The 16546-nt window shown below is 35.4% G+C and overlaps 1 protein-coding gene across 2 annotated transcripts; it reads left to right on the top strand.

The window, feature by feature from the left end:
- The first annotated feature begins 988 nt into the window (after window positions 1-988).
- On the top strand, window positions 989-13623 carry fgf24 (fibroblast growth factor 24). 2 transcript variants are annotated; one of them, XM_042737999.1, is made up of 5 exons: window positions 989-1912; window positions 2099-2135; window positions 6832-6994; window positions 10496-10602; window positions 11919-13622. In XM_042737999.1, exons 1-5 carry the CDS (start codon window positions 1881-1883, stop codon window positions 12195-12197), a joined length of 618 nt encoding a protein of 205 aa, XP_042593933.1. In that variant the 5' UTR covers window positions 989-1880; the 3' UTR covers window positions 12198-13622. The 2 variants fall into 2 exon arrangements, with proteins under 2 accessions (XP_042593933.1, XP_042593934.1); XM_042738000.1 differs by having other exon boundaries at window positions 1818-1912; window positions 6832-7003; window positions 11919-13623.
- Window positions 13624-16546: the final 2923 nt, after the last annotated feature.

The raw sequence follows: 16546 nt of genomic DNA, 5'->3' as shown, positions 1-16546 counted from the left end.
CAAATGATAGATTACGGTAAAACGTAAAAGCAGTAATGTAAATAAGTAAATGTATCTGTTTCTCTGATCACAGCTGAGAAAAGGGCTGTTGAGGGAATAAACTTGCAGCTGGCAGGGGGCATGTTCAGAAGACCTTGTAAACACATTCACACCTCTGATGCATTTCAATGCCTGATGACTTATAGCACAATATTGAAAATTCGAGTTCGACAAGCACTTGCATTTCAATGCTGTCTGAGAGGAATCAACAAACTCCACCAATAAAACACTTTCAGGTTTGGGAAGTTGACAAACGAGCTGAATGAGGGTAATCAGTGATTGGCAAGAAATACTTAAAATTAAATACTTAAATTTTGTTGCATCATTGTTGTATCTTATGGATTTAATTTACACATCTACCTCAAACAAATAAATACATTTATTTATTTGCTTTATTAATTACTTTTTTTTTTTAAATGAGAAAGCCATTTGGTTGTCATGTGATATGAAAATTGTAAAACAAATACAGTGAGAAAATGTAATTAAGAATGAATAAATATGTAAATATATTAAGTATAAATATAAAACATTTTTATATAATTATATTTTATAATAAAATGTATAATATAATTTATAGTATATATAAGTTTACACAACTTTTAGATTCACTAAATTTAAATAATTGTAATTAAAAAAACTCTTTTTAAGAACTTAGCATGTTTAATACCTTTAAAAAAAGACACACACATTTCTCCCTTTTATCATCTCTGACATCCTTATTTGTCTTTGATCCAAGTATTAATTTATTATTATTTTAATGATTATTATGATTTTACTATTAAAGTAATTATACGAATATTTTTATTTAATAATTTATTGGAACTTAATGACCTTGGCTCATATTATATTATGTATAATAGTAGTATGCATCTAAACTTTTTTTAAAAAGTGAGTGTAATGCCTCTTTCTCTTTACTCCGTCAGATGAGAATTTGGTTATCTCAACACCGCGTGTCTGGTTTTGCTCAACTGAAATGCACCTGTTTACGAGTTCGTATGTGAAATCCGCAAGGAATTCTCACAGATTCCCATCGAATCGACGAAAGAGTTTAAGAAACGACGAGAAGCGCAAAGGAAACTGTGCTCAGATAGAGGAAAGGCGCATTCCGCGCACCGATGGACTCTCTCAGATCACCCTATCAGGTGCAAAACCACTGACAGGTTTCCACCCACCACCCACCACCAACCCAAAACCCCTCAGTGCGCTCCAGTCCTCTTCGGCACACATACAGACAGTCTCGTACCATCACCCAGCGCTCTTCAAGGATTTGCCACGGGTCTGTGCGCCTTTTATGTACAAGCGACTCGGATAACAGTGAAGCAACAACTAAAGAAGAGACTTCTAACCGTAACTCATCTATCCTGACTTGTTGGGAAAGTTTTCCCTCTCCAAACAATGGACACGGGAAGCTTGGAATGATCCACGTAAGGTGTGAGCTTTCAGGTGACTTCGGCAGGTACGAACGGAATTTATCTTTTCATCTCGCATACTGGATCAAGAGTAAGCACTAAAGGTCGCGGATTGTTCACCGAGGAGGAGACACCCCGCTTCAGCCTTTCTTACCAATTCAATCTTTGCGCGCTTTGGCGAGACAGCGCAGCGCGCGCGGACCGCGGAGAAGCGGGGACACCACGGGGAAGACACTGATTTGCGTTTATTCAGCTCTTTTTCAAACAAGAAACAGCCTCATGCTGCTTCCAGCGGCACATTTACACTTCCTGCATCTTTCTTTTCCTTGGGATTGCACCTCTCCTCCGGGATTTTGTGTGTGAGACAGTGGCGGGGCTCCGCGCGGCACTTACTGGAGCGGCAAACGCTTGAAACAGGTGTATTTGACCAAGATGTCTGGTCTGCCGTCAAGGTTCATCTACGTGTAAGGAATATTCTTAATACTTTATTTGATTCACGTTGAGTTCTTACATTCTTGCCAATAGAAGTCGCTCAAAGCCAGGTTTAAGATGAACTGCTACATTTTTATCTGGTGTAATTGCTTGTGATTCACCCCTCCTTACTTCCCTTCTGTCTCTCCCTCTCATTCTCTCTCTCTTTCTCTTTCCAGGTGTTTACATTTTCTGGTCCTCTACTTCCAGTTGCAGGTAAGTCTGGCTGTTTCACTGTTGTCATGAATCTGGATTAAGGCAGGGATTATGAGGATGTGCCTCCGGTGCGCAAACACAGAGCTTGTTTCATTTGTTGTCTTGAGGTTTTTAAAACAGAGACATGCATGGGAAATCTACACCCCAGAGGCTGTAAAATAAAAAAAAAAAAAATCTTTGGATTTGTTGGTGGTCTTGCCAGAGGAATTGCATTTATTTTTCTCTAAAAGTCTGGGTTTTCCTTTTGTGCTTTGACCATGAATCTAGTAATTCATAAGTAGTCATAATTATTTAGTTCAGAATAGTTAGTAAACTCATTCTTTGACTGATTTCACGCTGAATCCTAAAATAAGCAATATGTGCATTTACATTTTATTTATGAACTCAGTGACCTTTTAGTGGAGATGAAATGCATTTGCGTGTGTAATATTTATTTCTTGGACGATGAACATTGACCATAAAATTAAATTTAAATTAAATTAATTGCATATTAAATACAATTAAGATTAGATTGAATAAACACCCACAAAAATGAATAAAACATATATTTGCCACAGCAGTATATATGTATATATATATATATATATATATATATATATATATATATACATATATATATATATACATACATACATACATATGATTAAATTATATTTTAAGTGTATACAAGTGTATACAAGTATATACATATATAGTGTACATCAACTATCTCCATCCAAATGAATAAATCTAAAGAGGCTAAGAAGTGGCCATTTTTTTTCCTTTTAAAAGCTGTTAAGGTAAGACTAGCTGCAATCTCAGACTCTCCCAAGACTTTGAGGAAGGTGACTAATCCTTTGAATTCAACTGACAAAATATACCTAACACATAAGTAATTAGATATCTGCAGTTCCTTAAATCCGTCTTTACTGACAGATGTACATTCCTCACAAGGCGGGAAGGGCTTATTGAGAGTCTTTTTTTCTCCTGGCAAATGGGTCAAGGCATTGTGATTATAAAACTTGCATCAGAATGTCGTAATAGAAGGGGGCGATCACCGCTCAAACCAGGAACAAAAGCCACTGCTTGGAAGAAAACGAGACCCATGTTGGTTATATAATTCTGTGCGTTTAGTTTTGTTCCAAAGCAGTTGGCACAAACAAGGCTTTAGTGTGGCAGTGATGACAGTAGTTCTTCTTTAGGTCATTGATAGACAGAGTACAAGTATCACTTGCTTCTACTGCTAACCGTGGCCTTTGCCGTTGTTGTAGGTTCTCCTTGAGAAAACAAACAAAAGTTGTTATAAAGGAGATGCAGTGAAAGACAGCGTGATAAGCACAGTTTAAGTGGCGGTGCACTGAAGCGTTGTTTCCTGAGATGTATCCTGCACGGAGAGTGGTGTCTGCAGATAGGGCCTATCTGACATGCAAGAGTGCTCGGGACGGGGTCGGGCTTTTGAAGTCGCCGTGAGATTCGTTTGCCTAGGTTGGCTTTGAAGGGAGTCGGGCGGCGTGATAAAAATGTTTGGCCGTGGCTCGCTCCCTGCATAGGCATGCCCTCTGCCTTCCCGCTCCCGTCCGTATGCAACTGTCTACAAAACACACCTCTGTGTCTGACTAGATGGCCAGATTTCAGAGTAAATCCTTCCGAGGAGAGGCTTTGTGTACGCGGGAGTTGCATCTGTGTGTGTGCTTTTTGTGAGCTGAAATTGGCCAAGAGCTTAGAATTAAACTTGATTCTGTGTTAAACTGAGTTGTTTTTGATGTAAGAGGGATTAATGTATGATGACTCCTGTTTGAATGTAATCTATGTATTCATCTAGGAAAATAAAATGTATAACAATGACTGAAATTAAAACAATTAATTTTTCTAGAAGATGTTAGGGTATCTAACTTGATATCTAACTTGATTAGGGTATCTAACTGAGTTGTTTCACAACTAGGCTGTGTTGTGAAATGTCTTTTGGTTTGTTGAACACTGCATGTTGTCTGCTGCAGTGGTCAGATCTTTCAAAAAAAATTAATTTTGAGGATTCAGGATGTAATTTTACATTCAAACCACTATGAAAGATCACCTTTGAGCTATTCGCATTATTCTAAATGACTGCCCTAAATGCCATTGTGACTTTGTTTATTATAGCACACATTCAATAGTTCTTCTCCAGTATATTTATCAATAAATATATGCTACCGTTCTAATGTGTTTGTTTTATTTTATTTTATTTTATAAATATTATTTTTTATAAATATTATTTTTTGTTGTTGTTGTTAAAGAAATTAACACTTTTATTCAGCAAGGATGCATTAAATTGATCAAAAGTAGTAGTAAAGACATTTATAATGTTATAAATATTTGTGTTTTAAATAAATGCTGTTCTTTTGAACTTTCTATTCATCAAAGAATCCTGAAAAGAAATTGTATGACATTATGACATTTTCCACAAAATAAATAAATAAATAAATAAATAAATAAATAAGCCGCACAACTCTTTTCCACATTGACAACAATAAACATTATGTGACACTGAAGACTGGAGTAATTTCTGCTGAACATTCTACTTTACAGTACAGGAATAAATCACATTTGAAAATGTATTAAAATTGAAAACAATATTACTGTAATTTTCATCAAATAAATGCAGCCTTGGTGAGCATAAGAAACGTTTTTCAAAAACATTAAAAAAAATCTTACTAACTTAATTTGTTGAATGGTAGTGTTTTTATCAATATATTCAGTCTCTAATTTAGATTTTTTTTATTTCTTGGGGGAAATTGGAATAATTACATTGTTTTGAAGTGATTTCATTTGTGATTGTAAAATTTCTGCATTAATGGGTTAATTTAGCCAATTGTGTCATTCTGATTTATTTCTTAGCAGTCTTGCTTTCAGCATGTAACTCTATGGAAGTTTCTTTCTCAACTCTGTTGAAAAGAGTTTTTTTTTTTTGTACCGTAAGCTGCGCTTTTCCCCTCATGCTCCCTAAATGTCATTAATTAGCCGAGGTTAAAATAACATGGAGTGGAAGCATGTAATGTGAGTGTAATTAACCACCTGAGAGAAGCCACATAAAAGCTCATTACAGGATAATTACCCCTCGTTTCAGCCCGTGAGAGTAGTCTTGGCTGGGACAGAGATTCCAGGGTTTTTAAAGGTATATGTTTTCCTCACACATGGAAGGAAGACAGAAGAGGAGGAGGAGAAAGGATAGGAGGATATTGAATGAGAAGTGGATTGGTGATTTTCATTTAAAGCCTCGGGTGATTGTGAATGTGAGCAACAGGAGATGCCATGGCAAGCTATATTGTATTTTATGTTAGTGCTTTGTGTGTTTGTGTGTTTGTGTGTGTGTACCAGTGCAGCAGTCTTCAGTTGTGTACAAGTACTTCCCATACTTACAGGTGTGTATGTGTGATTTATGAGTGTGATTCTTACCTTAGGCAGATATTTGTTTGATGACAGAGTTGGATTTTTCAGGTGGATAATTGCTGGAGACTTGCTTGTGGAAATTGAAAACTTGAATTCTCGGTGTAGCTCCAGGCTCAGCGTATTCAGATGTTTTATTTAGTGAGAGAGAGAGAGAGAGAGAGAGAGAGAGAGAGAGAGAGAGAGGAATCACTGTGATCGGAACTTTCATTGAATTCTTTTATTGCTTGAAACTAAGTCAAGTCAAGTAACCTTTATTTATATAGGACTTTGTACAATACAGGTTTTCAAAGCAGTTTCGCTGGAGTTAATAACAGAATCAATTATGCAAACCTTTTCAAAATATAAATCAAAGTCAATTTCTGCTGTAAAGTCAGTTTAGTGTTGATTCAACATGATATCAAAATTTGACCCTGTTTACTTTGTACACAGTACACATTCCTGGTCTTATTGTGACTGTTTCATCGCAGCATGTTTTTCTTAAAAAAAGTGTCGTCATCATTTTTCATCAGCATGAAAAATTGCTTTTCCTCTGAAACGACTACCACTGTTCAGGCATGTAATGGACACTTTCCAGTCAATTTCCAATTTATGAAATCCCATCCTCTTGTTTCACATGATGAAAGTAAAATCAGTTATTAATGACATTTGATGCACAGAGGATTTTCTTTTCGCCGAAAATGCTAGTTAATGTTGTTGCATTGGACTAAAACTTACTGACTTTGGTCACCTAGCATATTACAACTTCCCAAAAGATGTGATAATTTTTGTATTTTTTTTTTTTGCCCACTTTTGTTAAACACTTGTAGTGTTCCCAGTTAAAAATAACCAGTCTACAAAATCTTTCCTTTCAATTAGCACAAGTTTTGTATTTCTTTTTGCAACTGATTGAGCTTTCAACATTTCCCAAATTATACACAAATAATGCTTATTTTTTTTAATTCAAAAACTGAAGTGCATAAGACCAGGGCTGCCTTTCCTAAAGGCATCGTAAACCTAAGTTGGTCATAACTCCATTGGTGACAATGATTCTACGATCAACTTAGGCTTATGATGCTCTTAGGAAATGCAGCTCAGATCAATGAGGCCTACGACCAATCAGTTCCAAAAAGAAGTACAAAACCTGTGCTAATTGAAAGAAAATAGGTTAACAAAAAGATATTTAAAAGGCGGGTCATTTTTGACCAGGAACACCAAATTAGGTAAAGGATTTTAAGCACAGCAGAAGTGGCATGCAGTTGTAAAACTGATTCAAGACATAGATCAACACACATTTTTTACTTGCTGGTTCTAGGAATCTCAGCAGAGTTCTGCCGACTTCCGGTTCTACATCGAGAACCACACCAGAGATGATGTGAGTCGGAAGCAGGTACGGATATATCAGCTCTACAGCCGAACCACTGGGAAACATGTGCAGATCCTGGGCAAGAAGATCAACGCCAATGGAGACGATGGGGGCAAGTACGGTACGGGAGTGTTCCTGTGCTCTGAATAAACCATGCAGAAGAACCTGTAACCTGTTTGTAGTCTGCTTTTGAACACATAAGGCAGAATGATTTAAAGTCATAGTTCAACCAAAAATGAAATTTCTGGTATCATTTACTCACCCTCATGTCGTTCCAAACCTGTATGACTTTGTTTCTTTTGTTAAACACAAATGGGGGAGTTATAAGGACTACACTGTCTCAGTTATAATCAGAATATTGCATGATTCATATTGGGATATTATTGTGCATGTAAGTGTAGTCAGTGAGTTGAATTTGAGAACCGAATCAGTCTGATTCATTGAACGAATCATTGAGAGATCTAACTAAAAGAAACAAAACAAATTCAGACACTTCTACGTCACTCAATGAACTCTCAAGAACACAGATCTTCAGTAAAAACACATTTCAGTGTCTTTCTCACACTGTCAAGTAAATTGGACCACTTTTATAAAACTTTTATAATAGTATGGTTCTTTTTTGTCATTTCAGAGCTTGACAGCACTCATTCACTTTTATTATATTAAACAGAGTTGCAGGATGTCCATCAGAAATTCAACATGATGAAATAAAGTCATACAGGTTTGGAATGACATGAGGGTGGATAAATTATTAAAGACTGTTTATTTTTGGAAAAACTACCCTTTTAACTCAGATATATTCTGGTGTTGCATGTTTTCAAGTTTAACTAAATGGCTATATTTGTTGCAATCTCTGATTGTGAGCGTGCTTTAATCAGTTTTCTGATAATTATGTATATATAGAATCATTCAAGCTGCCTCTTGCGTTTTAGTTTACTAAATAATTAGGCTAATTTAATTAATGCATTCCACTGACATAAAGTGTTTAGTACTCTCCATTAGATCAATTTAACTCATTTTACCCTATTTAAATACCTTATTTCCCCAGAGAATTCCATCTAGGCCTGCTAATATCATATCTAAGATGAACTTCTTCTCTTTAACATCCAACCTGAGCTGTTATTAATCAAAATGTATCAAAGTATAAACAAAACAAAAACCACAGAACTGATGGGCAGCGTGCCCCAGCGGTACGAGTGTGAGAACAGAGACTCAGAGTGAAGATAAACACACTGAATGCTGCACTTAACTTTGCCGACTGATACAAGCATGTTTATATTTCAGGCTTGTGCTCGTTTGTGTCAGTCAGAGCTGTTCAGCATAAAGATTCCACAACAGACACGACTCCATAAAGCTCTAGTCCTGGATTCCTATACCTGCATAATCCTGTTTCTTATGTAGTCTTATTATCTTTTGGATTCCTAGTGCTCCGTTTCTGTTTCTTTCTTTTTGTATGGAGTTTTATTCTTATGTCTGTGCTTAAAGGGATAGTTCACCCAAAAATGAAAATTCTGTCATTAATCACTCACCCTCATGCCGTTCCAAACCTCTAAGACCTTCGTTCATCTCCGGGAACACAAATGAAGATATTTTTGATTAATTCCGAGAGCTCTCTGACCCATAGACAGCAAGGATCCCAACACAGTCCATGTGACATCTGTGTTTCAACCATAAATTTACGAAGCTATGAGAATACTTTTTGTTTGCAAAAAAAAAAAAAAAAACGTTTTAACTATTTGTCTCCTCCGCGTCACCTCGTTGCAAAAAAAAAAAAAAAAAAAAAAATTTTTTTTATATATATATATATATATATATATATATATATATATATATATATATATATATATATTAATATATATATATATATATATATATATTTAGGTACGTATTTGCATGCCAATGTGTTGTTTATCGATCTATCTATAAAAATATCTTATATCTTTAGGTATCTAATATCTATTTTCTATCTATCTATCTATCTATCTATCTATCTATCTATCTATCTATCGTAAAACATTTAAATAGAGAACAGTTATTTTAAATTGTAATAATATTTTACAATATAACTATCTTTACTATATTTTTCATCAAATAAAGTCTTGTTAAGCATAAGAGAGAAAAAAATCTTACTGACACTAGACTTTTGATCAGTAGTGTATGTTCAAAGTATGTTTAAAGTCAGTATGAATTGCTGTTTGCAACCTGATCCGTGGAGAATGTTGGACAGACATTATTTTATCCATCAGGAATAAAAACTAAATATCCAGTTTCACTTTGTAATGCGTCATGTTACAGAAATAAATGCGTGGTGAACAGTCTTTCACATCGACTTGAACACAGCTAGTTTCCTTGAGCAAAGCAAAAGCAGCATGAAAACAACCCTGTGTCTTATATTTGAACACACTGCTGGATCAGGTCTTACATTTGTAGGGCTCATTTATCAGCAAACACTCGCCTTCTAAGAAACATCTTAAAAATGTCTTCAGTTTCACCCCTGTTTGGGATATTAAAACATTCACATTACTGAAGGTCAGTGTGTCCGGTTGACATCTGTGCTTTAATATTAATAAGCTGCACCAGTAAGAAATCAGCTGGCGTGAGAGATGCACAGATGGTGGGCTGACTGCTTTAAGCATTCGGTTTTTAGGTACAGAGTTCATTTAAATACAGGAATATTTGCTGTATTTTTCAAGCATTTCTTTCAAAACGTCATGCACTTGTAAAAGGGTCTTCGCCGCTAAGGAGCGGGATTTTTCCCACCCTCATTTGATCTCAAGTGCCCTGCCTGGATTAGTCGTTCCTCTCATGTTGCCCCGGGCTGTTTTGGAAGGGGACAGTTTTGGTGTTGCTCTCTAAGCCTCTCTGCTTTGAGCACCTTTGAATAGCCCAGTGTGTTCAACAAATGGTTCATCCTAACTTTTTGATTGAGTGAGCATGAACTAAAGGCAAGTGGAAACCCAATCCCTGGGGATCTGAACTGCTCCAAGGAGTTTGGCAGATTGCTTCCCCCCCAAGAGAGGGACCCTTAACAAAGGTGGTTACAGAGAGAAAGAGAGAGAGTGTTGGGTGTTTTTTAGGGGTTGTGAGGGAGCTGTAGTGTATTATGAATCATTACATTTCTCTCACAGTTTTTTTTTAATAGTTCACATGCCAAATGTAGTTCTGAATAAAAAAGTATAGTATATCATGTACATGAATACATGAAAGTAGTTTTTATTTTTTTCATACAGCTACATAAAATAACAAATAGTAATTAGTAAAAAAAAAAGGAACTAATATTTTAAGGCAATTATTAAAAAAAAAAACTAATAATAATGTTTTAAAATAATATAATATATATGTTTTTATCTATTTTTGACATTAAAAAGTAAAGAGAATTTGTTGGAAATTGTCAGAAATAGTATAAAATACAATTAAATAAAAATCTAAATGGTCTTAAAATTAAATATATATTTTACATAAGACAATGAATTTTATTTATTTATTTATTTATTTTATGTCACACAGAAATCATATGTTTTAGGAGTTTATTTCTAACAAAATGTATTTAATTCTATGAACATCATATTGCCTTCATGAACTCAAAGTAAACTGTGTTTATTTTTACCGGCAGCTTTACTTGTTGTGGAGACGGAGACATTCGGGAGTCATATTCGAATAAAAGGGAAGGAGAGTGGATACTACATCTGCATGAACAAAAACGGCAAAATTATTGGAAAGGTATGTTTACTATCACACATCGGAACTAAAAATATCAGATTCAAATATTATGTGCTGTTTTCACTGTCTTGCAAACAGGTATGAAAAACAGGTTTAGGCCCATTAAACTACGATATGAATGTAACAAAATTGTTTTTGGTTCCTGTGTGTATGCTTTTGATTTACATATGAGCTTGTTTATAATTTCAGTTATGAATATGATTACTCGTGTATTGCATGTTTAGTGTATGTCAACTTGATGTATGAGTTTGTAGTTGGGACCAAAACCACTGCTACTGTAACCTACTCATGATGGTTATATAATGGAGCCAGTCAACACATATTTTCATACCATCTATTCAAACAAAAAAGAAATATTGAGGCTGGCTGTTTGAAGTTAAAATTGTCCTTTTTTCCAAGTCCTTGTAACTGCCATACCACAAACAAATCTTAGTGGAAAGACCAACACCCCCTACATTTGCCATGAATAGGACATGACGTGCTTCACTGGCTTGTTTTGAACTGACCCTAAGTTGAAGGGCCCAATTATTGTGTCTTGTTGGCAAAAGCTGGTCATTCTTTTAAAAACATTACGCTTTGCAAGACGAGTAGGCGTCTTGTCATACAATAGTTTTTAGTAGATGTGTAAACTGCAGATCAGTTTTTAATCAAACTTTGAAACTATTTTGAGATGCATATATTATGAAATGATAATAAATAGGGTTTTAAAAAGAGGGCCTTTTCTAAATTTTCTTCACTCAATAGATTATCGAGTCTATTATCGAGATTATCTATGGTTATTAATCGCTCTCTAAAACAGTTGGTTGATTGATTGGTCAGTCATTCTGTCATTTAATTTTATTTAATTTAATTTAATTTAATTTTTAATTTATTTAATTTAATTTAATTTTATTATTTTATTTTATTTTATTTTATTTTATTTTATTTTATTTTATTTTATTTTATTTTATTTTAATGAGTAGATGGCTAACAAGTGAGATAATATGAATATGGAAGCCTGTCATTATTGTAAAATAAACTACAGCAGGGTCATAAAACAATAAGCTGTTGGGGTTTATTTTTCATTTTTCTTTTATTTTTAAATAAATACAACTTGGCTAACAGATTCTGCAATACGTTGTATATGATATATAGTATTTTTATTTTTAAGACTGTGAGCAGTCATGAACTTTGAGAAAACTATGTTTTATGTTAGGGTTTATGTTTTGCAATAATGACTGACAGGCTGTAAATAAAATCCTTATGACAAATCAGCTGAGGGGTTGTTCAACAAGTGGACCACTTTTCTGAAGTGTCTTCTTGTCTTTTCTCCTTAGCCCAATGGGAATAACCAAGAGTGTGTCTTTGTGGAGGAATATTTGGAGAACAACTACACAGCACTGGTGTCAGCCAAGTACAAAGGCTGGTATTTGGGTTTCAACCGAAAGGGTCGACCCAAAAAAGGCTCTAAGACCACGCAAACACAACAGGAAGTGCATTTCATGAAGCGCCACCCCAAAGGAAAAGTGGACCCTCTGGAGGAGTTCCGTTTCACGACGGTAACGAAACGGACACGAAGGGCACGGCGTTTAAAACCCAACCCCAAAACGGACTGAGACGCTCCCCGTGCTTCTTACCTGACAAACACCTTAATCTAATCCGAAACAGGAGAAGGAAGAGGACACAAATAAACAATGGCTACAGAAAAGAGACAAGAAACTTAAGTTCAAAGATGTTTTATTTTTATATTTCAGAAGCGTCAAGTTTCTCCCAGCTGTTCAGTGTGGGTCTTTTTTTAAACGTAATTGGTGTCTGTTATTTTATTTATACTGGATTAACTAAGGATGACCTATAAGGAACTAGCGTCTCCTGCTTTGACATGTTTAAACTCTGGAATAGCGATAAGAGCAAACTGCACCTCCTGGGAAACCTTTTATTTTCATTTGTGTTGCCTCCCAACAACAAGGATCCAATATTTTCCACTGGAATGGCTGTCATGGAGACACAACGAGAGAATGATAACAGAGTCATGTGACCTTTGCAGGCGTCCATAGGTAAACGTGAAGCTTTGAGTGCAATATTTTGTAGAGCCTCTCAGTGGGATGCCTTTCTGGTCTGAACAGACAGCAGGCCTTCTCTCAGGCCGAATGCGCAGAAAGCTTCGATATTCTTTGATTCAGCTTAGATCGACGTGCTTTGACTAGCCAGATATCAGCTTTAGCTGTGGTGATAGTGTGTGTGAGAACTAACAGACGCGAGCTTGGCTATGAAGGGACTGGAAAAAGGTTTGGGGAATCGCTCTAATGCTCTAAATTTGGATCATGCTTACATGCTGATTATGGCTTCACCCTAAATGTAAGCTATACGTAATGCAAAACCAGGTATGATGCATTGCTCTTAACGTCCCGGACACTCGACAAGTGTCGGATTTTGACTACTTCCAGGTCACTTAGCCAATGAAATCGGTCCGCCTGACAATCAGTCATGTTCTTTTTGTTCTAGAATGCTTTCTCTCAGTTCTAGAATGTTTGAGACAGAGGAAATCCCTTCTGCAGACGCTGGACTCCAGCCACTGTTGGTGAGGTCGACTCTCCGTATGGGTGTAGCTGTAGTATACACTCGTCTATACACTCATCGTCTGTCAGACGTTACTAACAATCATGCCACTCGTACGATTAAATAAATGTATGCAAAAATAATAATTTTATTACTATTATAAAATATTTATTGCCTTTCTTTGTAAATATGACTTGATGAATTTATTTGACCTCTGTTAATAATAATAAAAAAGAGGACTATATATGGAAAATGAATATATGTTATTACTGTTTTTGTGGCGTTTGTTTGTTTGGATGTATGACGGATAATATTACGGTGTTAGAAATTGAATGTTGCATTACATGGAACCTACAGTACCTGCTGCTGTGGACAGTTGCAGTGTGATTTCATAATCAAATGTGTGGGTCAAAAGACTCCTTTCAGTGTAATGTGTCATTGAAAACAACTAATTCACTTTCTGAGGTGTTTACAGTTTAGAAGTAACTGTCAAGCTGTGATGCACTGCAAAAAAAAAAAAAAAAAAAAAAATTACTTTCTTCCTCAATTTTGACAGGTATATTTTCTGTTTTAAGCATAAACTCAGAAAACAGGACTAAATATCATAAGTCATTGCTCTTCTTTAATATATCTTGAATTAAGAATGTTGAGGTATTTGTACTGGAAAACAAAGAGAAAAACACTGAGTTAGAGAATCATTCATTCATTCATTCATTCATTTTTTATCTTGCAGTGTGTTTTGTATTGAAAGCAATAGAAAACTATGGCGCAAATTCACAGATACATCAAAAACAACACTGTAATTTAAATATTCAAATTTTTTGATTCAAGTTTGAAAATTAAGGTTCGATGATCCCATAAATCTGTAGGTCTTTAAAAAATATTATGTGAAGTCTGAAACTTTATTTTACTTTTTGCGATCTTTGTATCCTGTATATTTCCAGATAACTGTTGCATATCCTTCATCTTTACAAGTACAAACTCTTCATTAATCTCCAGATACATAACACTGAAATCTATAGACACTGAGACAGAGAGAGAGAGAGGAGAGAGAGAGAGAGAGAGAGAGAGAATGTAGCAAATTGGATGCTAAACACTCACATTCATTTCCTTGATAAATGGTGTTCCCATGATTTATTCCCATATATTTAAAATGAAAATGTCAGATAATTATTCTTGTTAAAAATATTCAAGAACTGTTGTCATTTCATTTTTTTTTAACCTGACACAATTAATCAGCAGAATAATGCAATAAAATTAATCATTATTGAATCCCAAGGAGACCTAAGACTTAAGTATAAGACTGTGTATTAGGCTTTATTTATTTTATGATAATAATATTTTATTATTTATTTTTTTAAAAAAACTGTGTTTTGTGTATTTTTTTTTTGTGAGCTGTGTATTTTTGGAACCATATTTGGAGCCTTGCTCAACTTGATGCTTCACTTTGACTGTGACTGACTGCATAATAAAAAATAAAAGAGCTTTTAGAGAAGAAGATGGGTCTTGAAACACATTAAACAGGCCCACGCGTGCGTGAATATGTTCTTAGATGGCCTGAACTACTAGGTGTCCAAACATGCTAAACGCAGCACAAGGGAGTTGGCTTTTGATGCAGAGGTTACGGTTGATAATTTGCCATAGGACACGAGACAAAGAGGCGAATTGCACTGTGGAAGTTGAAGACGCGGTCCAGAAAATGTGTCATGGGGAAGTTATGAGGCGTTTAAAGACAGTGAAGAGTTTCTCAGACAACATGGGGATTCTAGGATCATTTAGATTCAAGGTTATATCAACAGAGCCCCTCCTCGCTTTTACATATTACCACTTTTATGAAATCAATTAGAACCGAAGGGAGTGAAGGAATGCTCAAAGAGAATGTTCGGAAAGGTATTAAGGTCAATGGAACTATTCCTTTTCCAAATGGATTTCCAAAACTTCTGGTATGAAACCTTGTTCTGGGAGAAATTACTTCTGCGGATGATGGCGAGCTCATTAGACAGTCTGCATGAGCCACTAGAGAGAATTTATTCTAATTCTCGATGTGTCAATAACAGACTTGAAGGTGAAACTGAGAGCTCTCGAGCAAAACTCGCTGTCGGGATGGTGGTACATTTTTTCAACGCTGTAACTCTCCCCCTCTGTGTGTCTCCAAGCTCTTAGGAGTCTTCTTTTGGCAAAGCTCTGAAACTTCACTCTCCCTTTAAAAAGGAGGATCAGGAATGTAGGGTAAGATGTCTCATAATGTTGTGTTCTGGAATGATGTTTACAGCAGTAGTCAAGCTGAAAGATGGCCGGTTTGAGGGAAAAATGCCTTTTGTTTAACTTCTCACTGATGTTATCAGCCGCAGCGCTGCAGCGCGGGAGACCTGGGGATGTCAGCTGATTTAGATGGCTAACGGATTGTCTTTCTTTTCCCCTTTTTATTACTCCTTCTATAAGGCTGAATAATATCAGGCCGTATTTTTTTAGATGGGTGTCCCCTCCAAGCTTGAATTACTCGGGCCAGACGGAGCGTTCACACACAGGAGTCTGTCCGAGTGTGATGATGTTTAATGCAGCGCTGCTGTTTTGGGTTGTACTTTTACTCAAAACCCCCCTTTTTTTCTGCACACATTTTTGGTGATGGGGTGAGTAGGAGGGCTGATGCAAGAGGTGATAAGGCTTACAAATGTTTTAAAGTTGCTGAAAAATATGTACACATTAAAATGACCTCACAGCACCACACGAAATCTATGTGTTTTTCTATTTCTTACTCTCTAAATGAAAGAAAAACAGCTCTGGAAAATACTTGCTAACAAGTCTAATTTTCGATAACAAAAAGAGGAAAGGTAGGATATATATATTTTATCTAATACTACTACTAATAAAATTAATCATCATCATCATCATCATCATTTTTTATATAGGCCTATATAATATAATTTTTCATTAATATTTATTTTAGTGTTTCTGATTTTTCACAGAACAAACAGAACAATGGCAACGAAGAAAAGAAAAAAGATAATTACAATAATAAAATAAATTAAAATTTACTAACATGTGACAGAACAACAGAACATTGGGGGACAAATGCATACGAAGACAAACTCTAATTTAACTGGTCAGGTCAATTTAAAATATATTTAAATAGAAAACAGCTATTTTAAATTGTAATAATATTTCATAATATTACTGTTTCTACTGTACATTCAGTCAAATAAATGCAGCCTTGGTTAGCATAACAGACTTTTTTTCCCCAAGAACATTAAAAAATCTTACCGTCCCCAAACTTTTAAATAATAATCTGACATTTAACCTGCTTTCCTCCTTTGCCGTAACCTTTGATCAGTGTAGGATGACCCTGGAACTGACCCAACATGTTGAAATGAATCATACAATCTGTCTGCAGCCGCTTCTTTCAGGCTCT

This window comes from Cyprinus carpio, chromosome B14 (genome assembly GCF_018340385.1).
Source record: "Cyprinus carpio isolate SPL01 chromosome B14, ASM1834038v1, whole genome shotgun sequence".
NCBI classification, from domain to species: domain Eukaryota; kingdom Metazoa; phylum Chordata; class Actinopteri; order Cypriniformes; family Cyprinidae; genus Cyprinus; species Cyprinus carpio.
Note: the sequence above shows the minus strand (reverse complement) of the source record. Positions and strands in the feature narration are given on the sequence as shown.

Coding starts and splice junctions, on each gene's coding strand:
- fgf24 (XM_042738000.1), top strand. CDS start 1,881: ATGTCTGGTCTGCCGTCAAGGTTCATCTACGT. Junction 1,913..2,098: donor CCGTCAAGGTTCATCTACGT/GTAAGGAATATT, acceptor TTCTCTTTCCAG/GTGTTTACATTTTCTGGTCC. Junction 7,004..10,495: donor AGACGATGGGGGCAAGTACG/GTACGGGAGTGT, acceptor TTTTACCGGCAG/CTTTACTTGTTGTGGAGACG.